This window comes from Oncorhynchus tshawytscha, linkage group LG06, assembly GCF_018296145.1.
Source record: "Oncorhynchus tshawytscha isolate Ot180627B linkage group LG06, Otsh_v2.0, whole genome shotgun sequence".
NCBI lineage: Eukaryota > Metazoa > Chordata > Actinopteri > Salmoniformes > Salmonidae > Oncorhynchus > Oncorhynchus tshawytscha.
Genome location: NC_056434.1, coordinates 57,727,033 through 57,751,551, shown reverse-complemented (window position 1 = coordinate 57,751,551; position 24,519 = coordinate 57,727,033). Strand labels below are relative to the sequence as shown.

Sequence of the window (24,519 nt, the reverse complement as noted above, 5' to 3'; positions counted from 1 at the left end):
AATAAAGAGGGGTTTTCCTGGTTTAACATGAACTTTCCTTGCTCTTATTCCTTTTACAATAAACTTGGTTAAACTCTGCTATTTAATGGTCTGCCTCAAGCGATTCGATATCCTACTTTGGAATGTCGCTTTGGTACAAAAATAGAAAGAGTGCGACTTGGCACAAGGGAACATTAACGCTGACAGAGCAAAACTAAAAGAGTTTGGTGGATTCTCGAAATTGCCTCGAGGCTTGTTCATGAATTATGACAAGGCAACTCTTTGTTTCTGTTGGTTTCGTGAAGTTTAGACAAAGTAGGTGCAGTATAACAATTTTACCATGTGTCATATATTATCTTTGTCTTTTTATTCTTAAAATTGACTATATTTGTAACCTCTGTCTCAATTTGCAAAATAACTTACTTGATTGGTCCAGTTTCAATGAGAGAAACTGTATTTAGCAGGTTACATTTCATCTCTAGGAGAAACGTTAATGGTACAGTCAATTTCTTGTGAAAGTCCCAAGTCTTGATCGTTAATAGTTCAGAATACCTATTGGTTTGAAACAATGCCACTTTAAAATGACAACTTTTATTCCGTCTGAAGAGTGCTGCGTCACACACTTTAAAGAATAGAAATGAGAGGTGCACTGCCTGGTCCTCAGAGCATATACAGTGCATTAGGGGTCTGAAAACTTTCAGAGACTTTCTCCACATTCTGTTACGTTATAGCCTTCTCTGAAATTGATTAAATAGTTCCCCACCTCGTCAATCTACACACACTACCCCATAATGACAAAGCAAAAATGTTTTTTTAGACATTTTTTGCATATATATTATTTGAGGGGGAAATATCACATTTACTTAAGTATATTCTGACCCTTTTGTTGAAACACCTTTTGGCAGCAGTGGTAGCCTGAACTCTTCTGAGTATGATGCTACAAGCTTGGCACACCTGTATTTGGGGAGTTTCTCACATTCTTCTCTGCAGATCCTCAAGCTCTGTCAGGTTGGATGGGGAGCATCGCTGCAGAGCTATTTTCAGTTCTCTTCAAAGATGTTCAATCGGGTTCATGTCCGGGCTCTGGCTGGGACATTCAGAGAATTGTCCCAAAGCCACTTCTGCATTGTCTTGGCTGTGTGCTTAGGGTTGTTGTCCTTTTGTAAGGTAAACCTTCGCCCCAGTCTGAGGTCCCGAGCGCTCTGGAGCAGGTTTTCACAAGGAGTTCTCTGGACTTTGCTCCGTTCATCTTTGCCTCGCTCCTGACTAGTCTCCCAGTCCCTGCCGCTAAAAAACATTTCCACAGCATGATGGTGCCACCCCCATGCTACACCGTACGAATGGTACCAGGGTTCTCCAGACGTGACGCTTGGCATTCAGGCCAAAGAGTTCAAGAGAATCTTGTTTCTTGTAGTCTGAGAGTCTTTAGGTGTATTTTGGCAAACTCCAAGTGGGCTATCATGTGCCTTTTACTGAGGAGTGGCTTCCGTCTGACCACTCCACCATAAAGGCCTTATTGGTGGAGTGCTGCAGAGATGGTTGTCCTTTTGGAAAGTTCTCCCATCTCCACAAAGGAACTCTGGAGCTCTGTCAGTGTCCATCGGTTCATGGCCACCTCCTTGACCAAGGCCCATCTCCCCCAATTGCTCAGTTTAGCCGGGCGGCCAGCTCTAGGAAGAGTCTTGGTAGTTCCAAACTGCTTCCATTTATGAATGATGGGAGGCCACTGTGTTTTGGGGGACGTTCAATACTGCATAAATGTTCTGGTACCCTTCCCCCAGATCTGTTCCTCGACACGATCCTGTCTCTTAGCTCAATGGACAATTCCTTCGACCTCATGGCTTGGTTTTTGCTCTGACATGCGCTGTCAACTGTGGGACCTTTATATAGACAGGTGTGCTTTTCTAAATCATGTCCAATCAATTAAATTTACCACAGGTGGACTCCAAGTTGTAAGAACATCTCAATGTTGATCAATGCAAACAGGATGCACCGGAGTTCAATTTTGAGTCTCATAGCAAAGGGTCTGAACTGTGTGTGTGTAACACTGTTTTTGCTTTGTCATTATGGGGTATTGTGTGTAGATTGCTGAAGTTTTTTTATTTAACTTCTTAGGGCTGCAATCCCGTTAACGGGATTGATATGACAACAGCCAGTGAAAGTGCAGAGCGCCAAATTCAAACAACAGAAGTCTAATAATTAAAATTCCTCAAACATACATGTGTTTTATACAATGTTAAAGGTAATCGTGTTATTAATCTCACTACAGTGTCCAATTTTCAAATAGGCTTTACAGCCAAAGCACCACAAACGATGATGTTAAGTCAGAGCCAAGCCACAGAAAAACACAGCCATTTTTCCAGCCAAAGAGAGGAGTCACAAAAAGCACAAATAGAGATCAAATTAATCACTAACCTTTGATCTTCATCAGATGACAATCATAGGACTTCATGTTACACAATATATGTATGTTTTGTTCGATAAGGTGCATATTTATATCAAAAAATCTCAGTATACATTGGCGCTTTATGTTCACTAGTTCCAAAAACATCCGGTGATATTGCAGAGAGCCACATTTGACAGAAATACTCATTATAAATGTCGATGAAAATACAATTGTTGGACATGGAAATGTAGATACACTTCTCCTTAATGCAACCGCTGTGTCAGATTTCAAAAAAGCTTTATGGAAAAAGCAAACCATGCAATAATCTGAGTACAGCTTTCAGACAACAAAGCAGCCAAAAAGATATCCACCATATTGGGTAGTCCACATTCGGCATAAATAGCATTATAAATATTCACTTACCTTTGATGATCTTCATCAGAATGCACTCCCAGGAATCCCAGTTCCACGTTAAATGTTTGATTTGTTCGATAATGTCCATCATTTTTGTCCAAAGAGCTACTTTAGTTAGCACGCTTGGTAAACAAATCCAAAGTCATGAAGCGCGTTCCCTAGTTGCAGACGAAATGTCAATAAGTTCCGTTACTGTCCGTAGAAACATGTCAAACGATGTATGGAATCAATATTTAGGATGTTTTTAACGTAACTTCAATAATATTCCAACCGGAGAATTCCTTTGCCTTCAGAAAAGCAAAGGAACGCAGCTCCCTCATGTGAGCGCCGACAGAGATGGCCGCCTCGCTTCGCGTTCCTAGGAAACTATGCAGTTTTTTGTTTTTTTACGTGTTATTTCTTACACTAGTACCCCAGGTCATCTTAGGTTTCTTTACATACAGCCGAGAAGAACTACTGAATATAAGATCAGCGTCAACTCACCATCAGTACGACCAAGAATATGTTTTTCGCGATGCGGATCCTGTGTTCTGCCTTACAACCAGTGTAACCGAGTGGATCACATGCAGCAACCAAAAAAAAAACGACTCAGAAAAAGAGGGAAACGAAGCGGTCTTCTGGTCAGACTCCGGAGACGGGCACATCGTGCACCACTCCCTAGCATTCTTCTTGCCAATGTCCAGTCTCTTGACAACAAGGTTGATGAAATCCGAGCAAGGGTAGCATTCCAGAGGGACATCAGAGACTGTAACGTTCTTTGCTTCACGGAAACATGGCTAACTGGAGAGACGCAATCCGAAGCGGTGCAGCCAGCGGGTTTCTCCACGCATCGCGCCGACAGAAACAAACATCTTTCTGGTAAGAAGACGGGCGGGGGCGTATGTCTTATGGCCAACGTGACATGGTGTGATGAAAGAAACATACAGAAACTCAAATCCTTCTGTTCACCTGATTTAGAATTCCTCACAATCAAATGTAGACCGCATTATCTACCAAGAGAATTCTCTTCGATTATAATCACAGCCGTATATATCCCCCCCCAAGCAGACACATCGATGGCTCTGAACGAACTTTATTTAACTCTCTGCAAACTGGAAACGATTTATCCGGAGGCTGCATTCATTGTAGCTGGGGATTTTAACAAGGCTAATCTGAAAACAAGACTCCCTAAATTTTATCAGCATATCGATTGCGCAACCAGGGGTGGAAAGACCCTGGATCATTGTTACTCTAACTTCCGCGACGCATATAAGGCCCTGCCCCGCCCCCTTTCGGAAAAGCTGACCACGACTCCATTTTGTTGATCCCTGCCTACAGACAGAAACTAAAACAAGAAGCTCCCACGCTGAGGTCTGTCCAACGCTGGTCCGACCAAGCTGACTCCACACTCCAAGACTGCTTCCATCACGTGGACTGGGAGATGTTTCGTATTGCGTCAGACAACAACATTGACGAATACGCTGATTCGGTGTGCGAGTTCATTAGAACGTGTGTTGAAGATGTCGTTCCCATAGCAACGATTAAAACATTCCCTAACCAGAAACCGTGGATTGATGGCAGCATTCGTGTGAAACTGAATGCACGAACCACTGCTTTTAATCAGCGCAAGGTGTCTGGTAACATGACTGAATACAAACAGTGCAGCTATTCCCTCCGCAAGGCTATCAAACAAGCTAAGCGCCAGTACAGAGACAAAGTAGAATCTCAATTCAACGGCTCAGACACACGAGGTATGTGGCAGGGTCTACAGTCAATCACGGACTACAGGAAGAAACCCAGCCCAGTCACGGACCAGGATGTCTTGCTCCCAGGCAGACTAAATAACTTTTTGCCCGCTTTGAGGACAATACAGTGCCACTGACACGGCCTGCAACGGAAACATGCGGTCTCTCCTTCACTGCAGCCGAAGTGAGTAAGACATTTAAACGTGTTAACCCTCGCAAGGCTGCAGGCCCAGACGGCATCCCCAGCCGCGCCCTCAGAGCATGCGCAGACCAGCTGGCCGGTGTGTTTACGGACATATTCAATCAATCCCTATACCAGTCTGCTGTTCCCACATGCTTCAAGAGGGCCACCATTGTTCCTGTTCCCAAGAAAGCTAAGGTAACTGAGCTAAACGACTACCGCCCGTAGCACTCACATCCGTCATCATGAAGTGCTTTGAGAGACTAGTCAAGGACCATATCACCTCCACCCTACCTGACACCCTTGACCCACTCCAATTTGCTTACCGCCCAAATAGGTCCACAGACGATGCAATCTCAACCACACTGCACACTGCCCTAACCCATCTGGACAAGAGGAATACCTATGTGAGAATGCTGTTCATCGACTACAGCTCGGCATTCAACACCATAGTACCCTCCAAGCTCGTCATCAAGCTCGAGACCCTGGGTCTCGACCCCGCCCTGTGCAACTGGGTACTGGACTTCCTGACGGGCCGCCCCCAGGTGGTGAGGGTAGGCAACAACATCTCCTCCCCGCTGATCCTCAACACTGGGGCCCCACAAGGGTGCGTTCTGAGCCCTCTCCTGTACTCCCTGTTCACCCACGACTGCGTGGCCATGCACGCCTCCAACTCAATCATCAAGTTTGCGGACGACACAACAGTGGTAGGCTTGATTACCAACAACGACGAGACGGCCTACAGGGAGGAGGTGAGGGCCCTCGGAGTGTGGTGTCAGGAAAATAACCTCACACTCAACGTCAACAAAACTAAGGAGATGATTGTGGACTTCAGGAAACAGCAGAGGGAACACCCCCCATCCACATCGATGGAACAGTAGTGGAGAGGGTAGCAAGTTTTAAGTTCCTCGGCATACACATCACAGACAAACTGAATTGGTCCACTCACACAGACAGCATCGTGAGGAAGGCGCAGCAGCGCCTCTTCAACCTCAGGAGGCTGAAGAAATTCGGCTTGTCACCAAAAGCACTCACAAACTTCTACAGATGCACAATCGAGAGCATCCTGGCGGGCTGTATCACCGCCTGGTATGGCAACTGCACCGCCCTCAACCGTAAGGCTCTCCAGAGGGTAGTGAGGTCTGCACAACGCATCACCGGGGCAAACTACCTGCCCCCAGGACACCTACACCACCCGATGCTACAGGAAGGCCATAAAGATCATCAAGGACATCAACCACCCGAGCCACTGCCTGTTCACCCCGCTGCCATCCAGAAGGCGAGGTCAGTACAGGTGCATCAAAGCTGGGACCGAGAGACTGAAAAACAGCTTCTATCTCAAGGCCATCAGACTGTTAAACAGCCACCACTAACATTGAGTGGCTACTGCCAACACACTGTCAATGACACTGACTCTACTCCAGCCACTTTAATCATGGGAATTGATGGGAAATGATGTAAATGTATCGCTAGCCACTTTAAACAATGCTACCTTATATAATGTTACTTACCCTACATTGTTCATCTCATATGCATACGTTGATACTGTACTCTATATCATCGACTGCATCCTTATGTAATACATGTATCACTAGCCACTTTAACTATGCCACTTGGTTTACATACTTATCTCATATGTATATACTGTACTCGATATCATCTACTGTATCTTGCCTATGCTGCTCTGTACCATCACTCATTCATATATCCTTATGTACATATTCTTTATCCCCTTACACTGTATGACAGTAGTTTTTTTTGGAATTGTTAGTTAGATTACTTGCTCGTTATTACTGCATTGTCGGAACTAGAAGCACAAGCATTTCGCTACACTCGCATTAACATCTGCTAACCATGTGTATGTGACAAATAAAATTTGATTTGATTTGAAATGTGCGTGACCAGGGCGTGACTGCTGGCAGACCTCTGACTCATTCGGTCCCACATTACAGTAGAATTCTCAAACAAGTTTCTAAAGACTGTTGACATCTAGTGGAAGCCTTAGGAAATATCCCACTGTGTATTTAATAGGGGCTGGGTTGAAAATCAACCAACCTCAGATTTCCCACTTCCTGTTTGGATTTCTTCTCAGGTTTTTGCCTGCCATATGAGTTCTGTTATACTCAGACATCATTCAAACAGTTTTAGAAACTTCAGAGTGTTTTCTATCCAATACCAATAATATGCATATATTTGCAACTGGGACTGAGGAGCAGGCAGTTTACTCTGGGCACCTTTCATCCAAGCTACTCAATACTGCCCCTGCAGTCATAAGAACTTAATCCATTTCAGAATAAGGCTGTAATGTAACAACATTTGGAAAAGTCCAACTGGTCGGCGGCCAAGTCCAAGCGGTCGGAAAGTATTCAGAAGGCACTGTATACGTCTGTCTGTGCTCTCTTTATCTGCAGCTGAGAACAAACCCATCTGGATGCACGCCGAAGAGAGAGAGGAGATGAGTAAGGTGGGTTTTGTGTACTTGCCTACGTTGATCTCATGTGTACCTAAGGCCATACTAGGTGGAGCTCTATAAGACCTACCTGTATAACGGCATGAATGTTATAGTTACTGTCTGAAGATCCACTCATCTCTCGCCACTTCCATTCGTCTCTCCTTCTCCCTTTAAAGACTTCTCTTTAATTACTACACTGTTGGAGCTAGTAACATAAGCATTTTGCTGCACCTGCGATATCATTGGAAAATCTGTGTATGCGACCAATAACTTTGATTTGATTCCAGGGCAAGCACAGAGACAACACCCCGTACGGCGAGTATGGCGGCTGGTACAAGGCCTGCAAAGTGAACAGGTGAGCCAAGAGCCATGAATTGGGATGACTTAGCAGAGACAACACATTAAGTCATTAGTCTTTCCCCTATTCAAACATGCATTGAGATTATGTATTTCAAAGGTTTCAATATAACAGGGCAATGTAGTTCTGTCAATTATGCATAGCGTTATTAAGAGATCTCATGTTCTGAACTTGCAAAACTACGGTGTACCCTACTGAACACACACCTGTCATCATTATGAGTGACCACTGCTGTGTCTGTCGGCCCTCTAGCCCGACAGTGAACACCACCTTGAGAAACCTGGGAGCTCTGTACCGCCGACAGGGCAAGCTAGAGGCCGCTGAGACCCTGGAGGAGTGTGCCATGAGGTCCCGCAAGCAGGTCAGGATAATACTGTAGCTATAAATACTCAGTGTATAATGTACACAAATAACCACGAATGACACTGGACACTCAGGACACTAAGGGGTTAAAATGGGTTTAATTGTAATTTTTTTGTCAACAATCTACACAAAATACGCTCTAATTCCAAAGTGGATGAAACATTTAAATGTTTCTTAAAGATTAATGAAAAAATAAAACATGAATATACTTTGATTAGAAGTATTCACCCTCCTGAGTCAATGCATGTTAGGAACACCTTTGGAAGCGATTACAGCTGTAAGTCTTCTTGGGTCAGTCTCATAAGAGCTTTGCACACCTGTATTGTGCAATATTTGCCAATTATTATTTTCAAAATTCTTTAAGCTCTGTCAAGGTGTTGGGATCATGGCTAGACTGCAATTTTCAAGGCTTGCCATAGATTTTCAAGCAGATTTTAGTGAAAAGAGTAAATTGGCCAATCAGGAATATTCACTGTCTTATTGGTAAGAAACAGTGTAGATTTGGCTTTGTTGTAGGTTGTCCTACTGAAAGGTGAATTCCTCTCCCAGTGTCTGGTGTAAAGCAGACTGAAGCAGGGTTTCCTCTGATTTTGCCTGTGCTTGCCTCCAAGTTTATTTTTATCCTGAAAAACTCCCCAGGCTTTGCCGATGTCAAACATACCCATACCATGATTCATCTACCACCATGCTTGAAAATACTGTAAATAGGCAGTTACTCAGTGTTGTTGGATTTGCCCCAAACATAAAGATTTGCATTTAGAAAAAGTGTATTCCTTTTCTCTGTTTAATGCAGTATTAATTTAGTGTCTTGTTTCATACCTATGCATGTTTTGGGATATTTTGTGTTCTTTTCACTGTCATTTAGGTCTTTATTTTGGAGTCACAACAATGTGTTGATCCATATTCTCTTTTCTCCCATCACAGCCATTGAACTCTGTACCTGTTTTAAAATCACCAATGGTCTCATGGTGACATCACTGATGTGTCTGGGTGGTTTAATACATCATCCACTGCATAATTATTTACTTGACCATGCTTGAAGATATATTCAATGTCGGATTTATTGTTACCCATCTACCAATCACTGCCCTTCTGCGGCTTTCGAAAAGCTCCCTGGTCTTTGTAGTTGAATGTGCTTGATATTCAAGGGACCTTACAGTTGTTGTATGGGGACAGAGCAAGGGTTAGTCATTCAACAATCATGTCAATCTCTATTTCACACAGTCAATACATATAACTTGTGATTTGTTAAAGGGAAATGTAAAAAAATTAATTAAAAAAATGCCATATTCATATTCTCCAGCACCACCCCAACATCAACATATGCAAAAAAAATATTTAAGCCACATTTGACTGCTGATCTAATTTAGTCTTGTCTAAACAAAGGAGGTGAATACTTATGAAATTACTACTTTAGTTTAAAAAAAAAAATGAAATCACTGACATTATGGAGTATTTGGTGTAGATCAATGACAAAAAATTCTAATTCAATCTATCTCAATCCCAAAATGTGAAAAAAGTTTGACGGGATGTAGACTTTCTATAGTCACTATTTAGTGCACTATTTAGTGCACATCTATTGCGTACGTGTGTACAGTATGCACTACCTGCTCATAGGTTGGGCAAAGAATCTCATGCAATTTTTTTCCTCTCTCTACCATGCTTTGGATGCAGATCAACACAGTAAGTGGTTTAATTATAACAGCAACTGTCAATAGTCTCCATGTATCCCTACTAACATCACTCTCATGTAACTGTCATTGTAGTGTCCATGTCTCTAGTGGCTCCATTGTCTCCATGCACCAGCAGAATGCCTGAGGCAGTGGAACGAATATCACATAACACCCCCGTAATTCCACTCTAATTTCACAGCCTATCTGTACCAGAATGCACTAGCTAGCCATTAAATTGTTCAAGGTTAGTGATTTCTTAAAGTATGTATTTGCATGTGTTTGTATTTGTGTGTGTGTGTGTCTGTCTGTCTGGGGTGATTGTCTTTGGAACCTCCCCCAGGGCATAGACCCCATCCAACAGACACGTGTGGTGGAGATCTTAAAGGATGGCGAGGGGGACAGGGAGAGGCGGAGGAGCCGGGACAGTCTGTCCGGTGTCAAGTACGAGAGCGGCTCTGAGACCGTCGAGGAAGTGAGTATGGGCGTAGAGTGGAACGGGGTGAGTACAAATCCACATCAATTTATTCAGTCCCCTAAATTTCAGTGGCCTTAATGATGGACAGAGCAGTTATACACAGTAGACTGCTGAGCTGATGGGCTGGTACAGGTTGCACACCCCCCGGAGCCCTAATCTTAAACACTGCATACAGTGGTTGTGTACCAATTCTACACACTTTTCCCGGCGTGTGTACTTGCACACTACCTATCATGGATTTAAAAGCATTGGATTGGTGTGTAACCATTTTGCTGGAGGGAGTTAAATCCATGAGAGGGAGTGTACCGTCGTCTGGAGCGCACATTTCGGGTGAAGCATGAAACATATTTGGGAGGCTGATATATATATATATATATATATATACACACACACACACACACACACACACTGTATCAGTCAGCCAGCTCTCTGTATTATTGCCCTGTCCTCACCAAAGCGTCACCTGTAAATCCTTTTTGGAAAGGCACAAAACTGATTGAGTGCTGGCATAACCTGATATGTAACTCCTGTTCATTTTAACTGCTGGCTTTGAATGTGTTACATTTTTTGGGTGGCGCTTGTTGAAGTATTTTATTTCCCGTTTTAATATCCAACGGTTTTGTTAAATGTTGCTTAAACAGGGGAGAAACAAATGGCACAGGTTCACTCTGGGGCATCCTGGGAAGGCAGAATCCCTTTTTACAGAATTCACCGGGCTATACTGTTTTTCCTACCTTACTGACACCTAGCTAATGTGTCAATCTGATAGCTCACAGCTTGATTAGTATAGGGGTGGCAGGTAGCCTAGCGGGTAGAAATGTTGGACCAGTAACCGAAAGGTTGTTGGATCGAATCCCTGAACTGTCAAGGTAAAAATCAGTCGTTCTGCCCCTGAGCAAGGCAGTTATCAAATTTATTTTATTGGTCACATACACATTTTATTTTTATTTCACCGGGTAGGCCAGTTGAGAACAAGTTCTCATTTAAAACTGCGACCTGGCCAAGATGAGGCAAAGCAGTGCGACAAAAACAACACCGAGTTACACATAGGATAAACACTCGTACAGTCAATAACCTAACCAGATGTTATTGCAGGTGTAGCAAAATGCTTGTGTTCCTAGCTCCAACAGTGCAGTATTTATTTTTGTTTAACCTTTATTTAACTAGGCAAGTCAGCTAAGAACAAATTCTTATTTTCAATGACGGCCTAGGAACCGTGGGTTAACTGCCTTGTTCAGGGGCAGAATGACATATTTTTACCTCGTCAGCTCAAGGATTTGATCCAACAACCTTTCGGTTACTGACCCAACGCTCTAACCACTAGGCTACCTGCCACCCCTAAGTAGTATCTAACAATACACAAATCACATAAAATCATGCAATTAAGAAATGTATATAAATATTAGGATGAGCAATGTCGGAGTGGCATTGACTAAAATACAGTAGAGTAGAATACAGTATTAACATGAGTAAAGCTGTATGTAAACATTATTCAAGTGAGTAGTGTTCCATTATGAAGTGGCCACTGATTCCATGTCTATGTATACAGGGCAGTAGCCTCTAAGGTGCAGGGTTAAGTAACGCCGAGGAATTTGAAGCTTTCCACCTTCTCTTGTCGATGTGGATAGGGGCGTGCTCCCTCTGCTCTTTCCTGAATTCCACAATCAGCTCCTTCATTTTGTTGACGTTGAGGGAGAGGTTATTTTCCTGGCACCACTCTGCCAGGGCCCTCACTGTTCCCTGGGCACTGATGACTTGGATGTCGATTTAAGGCAGTCCCCCGCACATCTCTGATTCAGAGGGGTTGGGTTAAACGTGGAAGAAACATTTCAGTTGAATGCATTCAGTGACTAGGCAGAACCCCTTTCCTTTCACTCATCCTTGTTTGGGGAAGTTCCATTTCAATGCATTCAATTCAGAAAGTTGAATGGATTTAAATGGCATTGACCCCAACCCTGGAAGAGCCCAAACCTGGTTAGAATCCAAACCAATTGAGCCTGGCAGTGAAATGCCTCTGTTAGATGCTGGCTGCTTGTCCCTGTTTGGACATCTGGACTTCCAATTCTGGCGTGTGCTTTAATCCCCTTCTCACTTACTGCACTTAATGGGCTATTACTGCGCAGGCAAGTCAGGCTACAGATCTGCTGCCGATGGGCCATGACTAAACATGTGCGGGATAGTGAGAAGGGATTCTGCCGATAGGAGCTAATAGGGAGAGTTTACTGCTAGGCTGGCTGCGTCCAAAATAGGCACTGCGACCTCATCGTTAGTGTAGGGGAGGAGCGGGGGGGGCATGGTAGTGGGCGTGGCCAATGGCATTGTCTCCCAAACATTTTTAGAGGCCCTCCTCTTGGCCTCTAAAAGAGAAATGTTTTGTTTTAAAGCTAATTTCCTGCAATTATACACATTTTTGCCATGGTTTAAGACATGTTCTTATGCTATCTGAGTGACTCAAACATACAGTGGCAAGAAGAAGTGAACCCTTTGTGAACCCTTTGGAATTACCTGGATTTCTGCATAAATTGGTCATACAGTTTGATCTGACCTTCATCTAAGTCACACCAATAGACCAACACAGTGTGCTTAAACTAATAACACAAAGTATTGTATTTTTCTTTTTCTATATTGAATACATAATTTAAACATTTCACAGTGTTTGGCCGCGGCTGCCAAATGGGTATAGGGGAAACACTGTAGGGTGCCATTTGGGATGCCCATTTCTGGTACTGCCCTGAGATCCCCAGTCTGAGTCTGTGCCTTCTTCTATTAGCACACCCAGCCACTCCTCACTGCAGCCCTCCCACTCCAAACGCGCATGTTCCACAACTGCTAGCCTGCGAGGCGCACCTTTTTTTTTAACACAGTCCAGCAATGTTTAATGTGTTGTGTTCTGTTGGTTTGAACTGCACTACATTACCCATTAACCACCTGCTGTGCTGCAGCTGATTCATGTGTCATCATAATCCTTTCTGTTATTTTCTGCTTATGCTCATGTAATTATTTTCAGATCTGGAATTGATCTTCTAATGAAGGGTAGAGCGTATATTTGTTGAATCGTGTATGATGGCTGAACAAATATGATGCTTGCTATCACAGTCTGAACTCAATTATTCGGATATGCAGAGGGTTTAAAAATATATATTTTCCATTTGCCAAAATTCAGTCTCCTACAGGAATTGTGCGGACCTAGTACCATATCATCAGACCTTTCACATGGGTGTAATTAATGATCTTGTAAGAAGATTACAAAGCTCACTCATCCACTTGAGTTTTGCCAATGAGATTGCTACAAATTGATTTTGATAGATCGCACTATTAAATTGTCCAATTGAGGTGCACAGCAACCCATACATTTATTGAGGTTTGTGCCGGTCTCCTCAAGGTCAATCTTGTTTGGCGAATGCTCGCGTTTACCATCATTGTGATGGCCATAGCTGTTGAAATAATATCATGGCAATCGAGGGGGAAACTCTTCAGATTCAAGAACATGTTTCTCCATCCATCCATTGCAATGAATAGAGAATCAATCAATATTTCATACATGTACAACTGTAAGAACATGTCAAATTTGACAAAAGGTTCCTTCTAAGCATAATTATGCTGTTTTCTTAACACATTTTGAGTATGGGATGCTCATCACTTCCCATGTATAATTCTGGTGTGGTACTTGCTACCAGTTCATCACCTACATTGATTTATAAACTGATGTCTTTTTCATTCAATATTTTTTTGGCTCCTCTTGGGTCCATATTTCAGACGTCTTTCACTTTGAATCGTTCAAAGTGCAATACAGTTGGTTTGGTGAAAAGTGAACTTGTCTTCTGGATTCTGACTCCTTTGTGCAGTTTAAAGGCCAGTGTGTGACTCACTGAGCATACAAAACATTAGGGACACCTCGTTCCATGATGTAGTTTTCACCTGGTATGTCTATGATCCCTTATTGATGTCACTTGTTAAATCCACTTCAATCAGTGTAGATAAATAGTAAAGGACTTTTAAGCCTTGAGACAGATTGTGTATGTGTGCCATTCAGAGGGTGAATGGGCAAGACAAAAGTGCCTTTTGAATGGGATACGGTTGTAGGTGCCAGGCGCACTGGTTTGTGTCAAGAACTGCAACACTGCTGGGTTTTTCACGCTCAACAGTTTCACGTGTATCAAGACTGGTCCACCACCCAAAGGACATCCAGCCAACTTGACACAACTGTGGGAAGCATTGGAGTCAACATGGGCCAGCATTCCTGTGGAACGATTTCGACACCTTGTGGAGTCCATGCCCAGACGAATTGAGGCTGTTCTAAGGGCAAAAGAGGGGGGGTGCAACTCAATATTAGGAATGTGTTTTTAATGATTGGTATACTCAGTGTATATTGAATAGCCTATTTACTGCATTATCAGTTATGAAAAAATACAAGTATGCTGAAAACAGCATTGTTGGCACAAGATCCCTTCCCTCTTACATCCTTACTTCTTTCTCACTTTGTTGAACAAGTGTTTGAGAGCGGTACACGGAGGGTAGTGGGGATTTTCTGTGCAGCGTGGAAGCAGGTGTTTTGTGGTCGTATCCTGTAGTTATGTGGAACTTGTCTCAGTATATGTTTGCCTGTTAAAAATGCATGATTTGAATATGTGTATGTACTGTGCTTGTGATGTAGGTGCCTTTTTTGCATCGTCTATGCATGTCATCCTCTTCAAGTTCCCTTTTCTTTCTGTTTGTGCAACTATTAACCTACCCTTTTGATGATTACCCTTGCCATGGCAACCAATCAGCCTGTCCATCAAATGTTCCTCCTTCGTTCAGTGGATTGTACTCTTCCTCTTGATTCCGGCATTCTACTAAGGTTGGACCAAAGCTGGGGGGGCTGGGGGCGGGTCTTTATGTCAGAAAACAGACTACAATATCAGAGCTATTATATCTCGTGTATTATAATGTAGCCTAGTACGGGGTGTGGGTTACAATTTTGGCTGTTATCACTTAATATAGACTACCTTATGTTATTGAACATATCTATAACCAAAATGTTTATTTATTAATTTTTAAGGTATGTTCATAACAATTATCTGTCCTGCATTCATATGATCAGGTCTATACATATTCCTCTTGTGCCAATGCTAGTTTCTTCACAGCAGTATATCATATGGATAGATTTTCAGGTATATTAGCCATCGTCAGCCTCTCAATTTGTTAGTTCGATGACTGTGCTGCTGAAGTGCTGATGCTTGCACATGCCCTTCAGTCTGCAGTGCACAGTCACTGGCTGGGCTCGGTGTGCCAAGTCCACCCTTGCTTGTCTGCCCACAGAGACGGTACAGCAAACGGCTGAGTCACAGTGACTGACTGCACACAGACACAATAGTAGCATCACTGACCAGCACTGTAGGTGGAGTGAGGCTGTAGCACCATCCATAAACTGGCCACTGTTTATTCATTCCTCAAACAAAACACAGCTGTGATGCTGCAGGCTATTTAGGTCAGTGGATGAATTTGATGTGTTAGGAAAGGCTACTTGAATTTATTTGATTGCCAGTCATTAATTTGCTATTTTATGGTGAAGCTATAAAAGTAAATTGATAAACGCATAGGCCTACACATTATTTCTGAGCTTCGAATAGGAAGGCAGAGCCACATCATAAGCATGCTTCCTTTCTATTTAAACATTTATACCATGCAAATTAAGATGGATTCTATTTTAAATCAAGAGTAGATCATACTGCAGTGCAGATTTGGCCAAGATCACGTCTTTTCTCATTAGGATAATTAAGATGCCCCCACCCCAGAGCTTTTTAATCATATGTTTGTTTGTGTTTTTCCTCTTTCCTTCAGGCCTAAGCCACATCAAGATTATTCCTCCATCCTTCTCTCCTCTTCCCCAACAAATAGTAAAGGATGTTTTTTCGATCCCCTTTGGCCTTCTCTTCTCTCCTACCACCAAATGAAAAGCTCCTCCTCTGCCGTTCCTGGTGTCCTCGGCGAGACTGCTCCCTGTTGTCACGTCTGTCCCTGTACTGACAACCGTTGGGATGTTTGGTTTCCTCTTCCCTCTGATCCCTCTCTCTTTTCACCCTTTTCTTTCACTAACCTTGTCTTGCTCCTTTGTCAGAATTTTCTCTCCCTATTCCCATAACATGAAGTCATGCCTATCACATTCTCCTCTAAAACTCACCAACTCTCCTTCTCCACCTCAGTCTTCTTCTAACATGCATCTGTAATATTCAACTGTATTTAGTAATGGCATGATAGAAGGGGTAAGTGTTTGGAAATACGGTGGCCCGTTGGGAACACAGAGCAAAGCAGAAATGCCAGAGTGGTTTTGGACAATGACCTGCAACTGCTTCCACAGCCCTTAACATCTGCCCAAAACACCAGTCTGTTACCATGATAACGCCTGTCCTTTTGCCTTCACAACGTAGCTGTGGTTTGACTGTCTGCATCTCACATCTCCCTTCAGGACTTCACTGTTGCTTTGCATTGGCCTCAGTCTGTATTTGTGTTGGAGTGGCTTTGCCTTCTAGAGCGTACACGCACACTCCCAGGACTGTAAGCAGCTGGCAGGTGAAAATAGTCTGTGATCAGTCTGCAGTTGATTAACTTGGTGCCTGTATCTTAATAATAATTTGCTTCCTTAAAGTTAATTTCATCATTATGAAGTATAACCATATGCCTGAGCAGTTTTAAAAAGGTACTGTATTGTAATAAATGCGTATGACTTTGGTATATTAGGTTGGCTAACTCTGACAAAAGTGTTTGATGTTGGGGTTTCAAACTTATCCTCTTTTTATATATATTTTTCCTATTCATTTTTAATTTAGTGTGTTTTTCTTCTTATTTAAAATTTTTATTATGCTTGCTTTGTATTGACTGCCGAAGGCGGTGGTGGTATGTCAACCTATTATACTACCAATATGTGGTCTTATAGTAGCCGCTGCCTGTTTTGTCTTGATCGACTAAAACACACTGCAGCCTTTTTCAGCCTGTGTCATACAGCAGCTTTATAAGCAAACTGTCACCTTCACAATTTCCCGAGAGCTCGAGTTCTTCTTGGCTAAACTGCTCTCCCTTCTTTGATGCATAGCATTTCACACACTGTAGGCCTATTGTTTACCGTGCATCGGTTACATTTTAAAAAGGGAATAGTGGCACATTATCTGGTTAAAGGCTACTGTAACAGAACCAACATGTAACGTTGCCAAAACATCCCTGTCGAAGCAACAGCACATCTGTTGCCTTCAAATGAGATTTTCTAACCTCTTGAGACCCAAGGGCAAGTTAGTGACCACGTGGGCTCTTCATTGCCTGCTTCATATTGCCTTTGAATGTGTTGTTGAGATTATAGGACATATTAGTGTTGCCATTTGAGGAAACGTATGAATCATTGCATGTGTGTATTTGTGTGTTTTAATATGTTGCCTTCCCTACCCCTTACGTCACACAGTTCATTACAGGTGAACATTGTCCATTTTGACTAGACCTCTTTTTGAACTGCAAAACCCATAGTCAGTGTTGGTTTAAGATCATTATCGTAAGTGTTTAACTAACTGAATGTACTATAATTTCCATATTATGCGTAAATGTAGTCATGATATTTATGGATTTGATAAGGCACTCGTCACACAGGCTTTTGAAATGTCCTTTGCCATTCCTAGCCATAAAGCATACTTTCAAAAATGCAAAGCAACACTGAAAAAGAGGGAGAGAAACGACAATGTTCATCATGTAATTCGGACAATATTGTTGTTATAGTGGAATGCTGATTTAATTATTAAAGTTGTCTGTAATTGATGTTCTATAGTGTGAACTTCTGTTTCCCAGGGCAGAAGTAAACTCCATGGCAAGCTCTATAAGCACCATCTTAGAATGTAGGACTGCATAATATTTACCATTTCTTCTTGCATTGTGATGATTGTTGCATCAATGCTTGTTGGTATTCCCAAATAAAGTTTTTAATTTGTGAGGTGTCATTTCTCTCTGCACATCTTCCTGATTATGAACATTTACGCAGCAGGTTAGTAGAATGAACTTAGCAGGTTACGTGACTGGGGTTAAGTGTTAGCGAAAATGCTATGAAAATCACTTTATCGAAATGCTGTGAAGTGTCCAGTTCAAAAGATGCTACAAAGTCCTGTGAATGTCTGGTTTGGATCCAGAGGGACCTATTATGTAGGACAGACACGTCTGGATGACGTGATGCATGGATTGACAGGTGGAGCCCACTGTAGACCACTTCTATAGTGAAATAACAAACATTCATACCTCGTCCACTTGTGTACCTTTTACCTCTATTCCATAAAGTTGGCCACGTTTAAAATAAAAAAAAAAAAATGGATCCCCTGCCTACAGGAAATACTAATTGGCATCTGCCTATGCCACAAGCATATTCATGTCAACTTCAATCTCAATTTGAAATGAACATAACTGATAACCCAGTAACGCCATGTCTATTTAACCAATGTGGAGTGTGTGGATTGGGCTGCAGTCTCTTTTTATTGTGAAAGTGCCTGCCAGCTTTATGAGCTGTGGTTTTCTGCAGGTCATCTGATTTGCGCTGATTGTGTAATTTTAATATGTGTATATGGGGTCCCTGATGTGTGGTTATCTTCGTGTTTACTGATTGGTTTGATTGTATATGTGTACAGTATGTGTAGGGTCATTGATGTGTGGGTGTATCTACAGGATGGTAGTGGGGCGCTACAGCGCAGTGTTTCCCTAGGGAAGCTAAGGGACGTCCTGCGTAGAAGCAGCGAGCTACTAGTGAAAAAACTACAGGGCAATGGACCTCCAGAACCAACCAGAACCAGCACCAAGTAAGAACAACACCATCACTGTCCAGATGAATATAATTAAGAACTGAGTCGTGTTCTTTAGGGCACACAACAGAAAGCATTTTGCAATGGACATTGTCCAACATCTGTTTGGTGCCTAATGAAAATAACTCAATGAAAGTCACAGGGAAAAAACGCGTCAAGATGCCTGGCAAAGCTGAAACACACTTTTCACATTAACATTACAAAATCTGCTAAAGCTGGGTTAGATGGATCATAATTTGATGTCTAAAAGACTAGCAGTCACCTGCTCAGATAACAAACAACCTCTTGTGTCCTTCAGAATTGGGTTCAAATACAATTTAAATTACTTTCACATACATTTGGATATTTCTACTCTTTTTAAAATGCAAGTAGTTGAATATTTGAATGTATTTGGAAATACACAAATATTCCATGCAATTGAACCCAGGTCTTTTTCGTCCTAGGGGCATTTTAAATAATATATTTGGAAACAAGTATTTGAAAGTAGTTTCTAATACTAGGCTATTTATGGGAACTTTTACTTCTAATACTTTTTTTTAAAACTAATACTTTCAAATACTTCAAATAGAAGTAGTTGATTCAGCCACATTATTTGAAAAAACTAAAATACACATAATTATTTAAAATACAAATACTTAAACATGCATGTATTTGAACCCAGGTCTGGTGTTCTTAAAAGCCCAGTGTAGTCAAAAACATGATTTTTCTGTGTTGGAATAATACTGTGACAATGATAATGCCCTTTTAGTGTAAGTGCTGTTTGATTTTCTGCCTGTTTTGGTGGCAAGGCAATAGTAGACCATAATAATAGACCAATAACAGAGTTTCAATCCTCTGCCAATAACCGCTAGTTTTCAGGTTAAATATCCCTCCCACTAGGCTTGTCGACCACTCCCAGACAGTCCTAGCAAAAGTCTGGCTTGAGAAAATCTGTTGTTCTGCCCCTGAACAAGGCAGTTAACCCAAATCAAATTTATTTATATAGCCCTTCGTACATCAGCTGATATCTCAAAGTGCTGTACAGAAACCCAGCCTAAAACCCCAAACAGCAAGCAATGCAGGTGTAGAAGCACGATGGCTAGGAAAAACTCCCTAGAAAAGCCAAAACCTAGGAAGAAACCTAGAGAGGAACCAGGCTATGTGGTGTGGCCAGTCCTCTTCTGGCTGTGCCGGGTGGAGATTATAACAGAACATGGCCAAGATGTTCAAATGTTCATAAATGACCAGCATGGTCAAATAATAATAATAATAACAGGCAGAACAGTTGAAACTGGAGCAGCAGCATGGCCAGGTGGACAGCAAGGAGTCATCATGTCAGGTTGTCCTGAGGCATGGTCCTAGGGCTCAGGTCCTCCGAGAGAGAGAAAGGGAGAGAATTAGAGAGAGCATACTTAAATTCACACAGGACACCGGATAGGACAGGAGAAGTACTCCAGATATAACAAACTGACCCTAGCCCCACGACACATAAACTACTGCAGCATAAAATACTGGAGGCTGAGACAGGAGGGGTCAGGAGACACTGTGGCCCCATCCGATGACCCACTGTTCCCCGGTAGGTCGTCATTGTAAATAAGTATTTGTTCTTAACTGACTTGCCTAGTTAAATAAAGGTTACTTTAAATGTAACTTTTTGGGGGGTGTTCCAACAGCATGAAGAGAGCTGCCTCCCTGAACTACTTGAACAAGGCCAGTGACCTAGATGGTTTCCAGGTAAGCGACCCTGTCTAGTAGCTCCGTGGGATGTAGAAATGAGATGACTGCTACAGTAATATGCATATATTAAGGTATGAAAGCAGTGAGGCTGAGATGTTAGTAATAAAAGTGATTCTTTGTATACTTCGCCGTCCTGCAAATGGTACCGGAGCATCTGCTCTCGGACCAACAGGCTCCGAGACAGCTTCTACACTCAAGCCATAAGACCGCTAAATAGCCAGACTGCTAAATAGTCAACCAATGGTACCCGAACTATCTGTATACACACACAGTCACTCCCACACGTCCCTCACACTTTCAAACAACGCATACAGACACAACACAAACATACATTTGCACACACACACTTTTACACATCATTTGCTGCTGCTACTCTGTTCTTTATTTTACTCTTATCTATCCAGATGCCTAGTCACTTTACCCTGCCTTCATGTACATACACTATCTACCTCTAAGTACCTCGTACCTCTGTACATTGATCTGGTACTTCCTGTATATAGCTCCATTCATGTGTATTTTATTTTATACCTCTTATGTTAGTTACTATTTCATTTTTTCAACTCTGCATTGTTGGGAAAGGTTCGTAAACAAGCATTTCATTGTAAAGTCTACACCTGTTGTATTTGGCGCATGTGATAAATAAAATGTTATTTTATTTGTGTGGTAGCTTCTTTCCTTTAATTATGATGCATATATTGATGCCCCCCTCTCTCTAACTCCTCTTCTCTCTCTTTCTTTCTCAGGGTCCAGGCATCAGCAGGCTAAAGGAGAGCCGTGGCCTGAGCTCCAGCACTGTAGATCTGTACAGCGGAAACTGAGAAATGAACAACATACTAGCACACGTTACTCCTGTTTCAGCCCACCATAATAACTACTGCCCCAAAGAAACATCTACCTACTACACCAAGTCATCTCCCAGAGCCAGAAGCCCAAAGATTCAGCGACACCTCGATCTCTGCTACCACAACCACTTCCCTAAAGACACATCCATGTTGCTCTAAAGTCTTCTGAGCCTTGAACCCAAGGCAACCATGCGGTTGCCTGTTTCTTTCAGATACTCTGGTCCCAAAGACATGCCCGCTTCTCCCTCTCAGTAATCAGGACCTCCTCCCAAAGACCCCCCTGCCACACCCTCCACCGGTGAGGGAATGTTTTCTGGGCTAGAGGTATACAGGGCATGTTGGCTATGGGACATTAAAAACGGCATTTCCTGAAACAGGCGTGTGTCCCTATAGGCTATTGGGATCAGACTGGGAAACTACCCAGCAAGAAACACACCTCTTGTGAAATGTTTCCTGTATACCCTTAGTAAATAACTATAGGTGTGTGTGTGTGTGTGTGTGTGTGTGTGTGTACACGGTTTAGTTACATCTCGAATCTCTGTTGCCATTGCTGTGCTTTTCTGTAATTGCGATATGTTATACATCTCTGTAAAATACTTTTGTTTAATTGTGCTTAATCCTACAGTTTTGATTTATTATTCCTGTGCTGCTATTCCTTGTTTTAACATTGCAAATTGTTTTGCATTTTTACCTTGTAAAACAAAAACGGACCCCCCCCCCCAGATAGAGCTCACTACATGTTGGTAGGAAATTGGTTTGCTGTCATCCTGGCAGGATTTACATAACCTTAAGATTTATTAACCCTTTAGCTGCCTATTGAGATTGCTAGGGAGACAGGGTGTTGGTAGAAAGCTTTGGATAATAGGGCGAATAAAATGAAATACTGTGTGACTAGTATAGGAGGGTGTCCTAAATGGCATCCTATTCCCTACATAGTGCTCCTCTTTTGTCCAGGGCCCTCCTATGGGCCCTGGTCAAAAGTAGCATACTAAATAGAGAATAGGGTGCCATTTGGGAAGTAACCATAGATAACAGGGTTGATGTTAAGCACATTGCTGCCACCCACTGGTGCCATGGGTGTTCTGAAGTAAGATGCTTGAAAAGTCACTGAATTCACCAGATGGCTCCACCCAGAATGAGGTCATTGAATTTTACTGTCTGATGTTATGATCACCACCAGCAGGCACTCTCAAGATTATGGTTTAAATTGGAGTTACTTAGGATGATACATTTCTAAATGTGTATATATTATTCTTTTTTTGGGGTGATAATTTTGCACAACTCTTGGATGGGTCTCTATTTTTTTATTTACATTTTACTCATTTAGCAGACGCTCTTATCCAGAGCGACATACAGTAGTGAGTGCGTCATTTTCATATTTTGTTTGTACTGGGCTCCCATGGAAATTTAACCCACAACCCTGGTGGTGGAAGTGCCACACTACCAACTGAGCCACATGGCATCAACTGTAATGTAAAGAAAATCAACATTGAACATAAATGGCATGTTATGTGATTGTAAAGGAGTTGCTTGGCTTGTTGTGTGTTTGGTCATATTCACTAGGCACAAAATTAAAGAAAGCACCTCCCCGTTTGACTGTTATCTGAAAATGTGCAAAAGGAAACACTTTTTCGTTTGACGTTACACAAAGTCTTGAAACGTTTTGAAACAGTGTGCCCTAATGAATACAACCTTGTTCAACACTTTGTTTTTGTTGTCCTTTTAACACTGGTACATATTGGGTATCTGCGTAGTAGTTTGACAGATATCTGTTCACACTTTTCATAATCGGGGTTTGTGATTCATCTTTTGTACTTAAAAGCCATTCAGGTTCAGCTGAACAACATGCTGCAATGCATCTGCTCTAGTAAGGTTCTGTCTGTCTTGTATCTATTTTGGTTCTTACATGTTATACTGGATATGTCATCTGTACATCTGTCTTTTCCACTGTCGGTTCTGCCTTTGTCTACCAATAAAAATGTGTTCCCCTACCCATTGTGCCTAACTTTCTTGCTCTCTGTTATATTACATTTTAGAAAGTGACGTGTATTCGACTGGCAGACACCTGAGGGGTGTACTATGAAGCTGGATAGAGGACTTAGTGAGCTAACGTTACGACCAGGAATACGACATTCCCGAAGCGGATCCTTTGTTCGCACCACCACCCAGGGCATTTGATCTGATTCCAGAGGCCGACCCAAAACAACGTTGCCGCAGAAGAGGTAGATGGGGCGGCCTCCTGGTCAGGCTTTGAAGGCGTGCACACCACCCACCGCTTCCGAGTATATTACTCGCCAAAGTCCACTCTAGGTAACAAGGTAGACAAAATTAGGGCAAGGGTTGCTGTTTAGAGAGACATCCGGGATTGTAACATTCTCTGTTTCACAGAAACATGGCTCTGGGGATATGTTGACGGAGTCGGTACAGCCACCGGGATTCTTTATGCGTTGTGCCAACAGAAATAAACATCTCTCTGGGAAGAAGGGTGGGGTGTATGCTTCCTAATTGACTCGTGGTGTAATCGTAACAACATACAGGAACTCAGAACTCAAGTCCTTTCGTTCACCTGACCTAGAATTCCTTACAATCAAATGAGGACCATATTATCTCCCAAGAGAATTCTCGTTGGGTTGTTTTCACAGCTGGGTATATCCATCCTCAAGCCGATACCACAACGTCCCTCAAGGAATTACACTGGACTCGATGCAAACTGGAAACCATATATCCTGATGCTGCATTTATTGTAGCTGGGGATTTTAACAAAGCAAATTTGAGAACAAGGCTACCTAAATTCTATCAGCATATTGATTGTAGCACATGTGCAGGCAATACAGTGGATCACTGCTACTCTAACTTCTGCGATGCATACAAGGCCCTCCTCTGCCCACCCTTAGGCAAATCCGACCACAACTCCATTTTGCTCCTACCGTCCTATAGGCAGAAACTCAAACAGGATGAATCCGTGACTAGAACTATTCAACGCTGGTCTGACCAATTTGAATCCACACTTCAAGATTGTTTTGATCACGCAGACTGGGAAATGTTTCAGACAGCCCCAGAGAATAACATCGATGTATATGCTGATTTGGTGAGTTTATAAGGAAGTGCATTGTAGATGTTGTACCCACTGTGACAATTAAAATTGACCCTAA

The 24,519-nt window shown here is 42.4% G+C and overlaps 1 protein-coding gene across 11 annotated transcripts in view; it reads left to right on the top strand.

The window, feature by feature from the left end:
* Nucleotides 1–23,358, top strand: part of LOC112252748 (kinesin light chain 1) — a 58,455-nt gene extending 35,097 nt beyond the window's left edge. For 3 of the 11 annotated variants that reach the window (XM_024424277.2, XM_024424275.2, XM_024424276.2), the window contains exons 10-17: nt 7,096–7,148; nt 7,424–7,491; nt 7,747–7,855; nt 9,532–9,540; nt 9,871–10,029; nt 18,676–18,806; nt 20,462–20,522; nt 21,269–23,358. In XM_024424277.2, coding sequence (XP_024280045.1) covers nt 7,096–7,148; nt 7,424–7,491; nt 7,747–7,855; nt 9,532–9,540; nt 9,871–10,029; nt 18,676–18,806; nt 20,462–20,522; nt 21,269–21,343 — 665 coding nt within the window. In that variant the 3' untranslated portion in view covers nt 21,344–23,358. Of the gene's footprint in view, nt 1–7,095; nt 7,149–7,423; nt 7,492–7,746; nt 7,856–9,531; nt 9,541–9,870; nt 10,030–15,828; nt 18,311–18,675; nt 18,838–18,918; nt 19,783–20,461; nt 20,523–21,268 lie in introns of those variants that run through there. The other 8 variants (XM_024424279.2, XM_024424278.2, XM_024424283.2 and 5 more) reach the window with 6 other exon arrangements.
* The last annotated feature ends 1,161 nt before the right edge of the window (nt 23,359–24,519 follow it).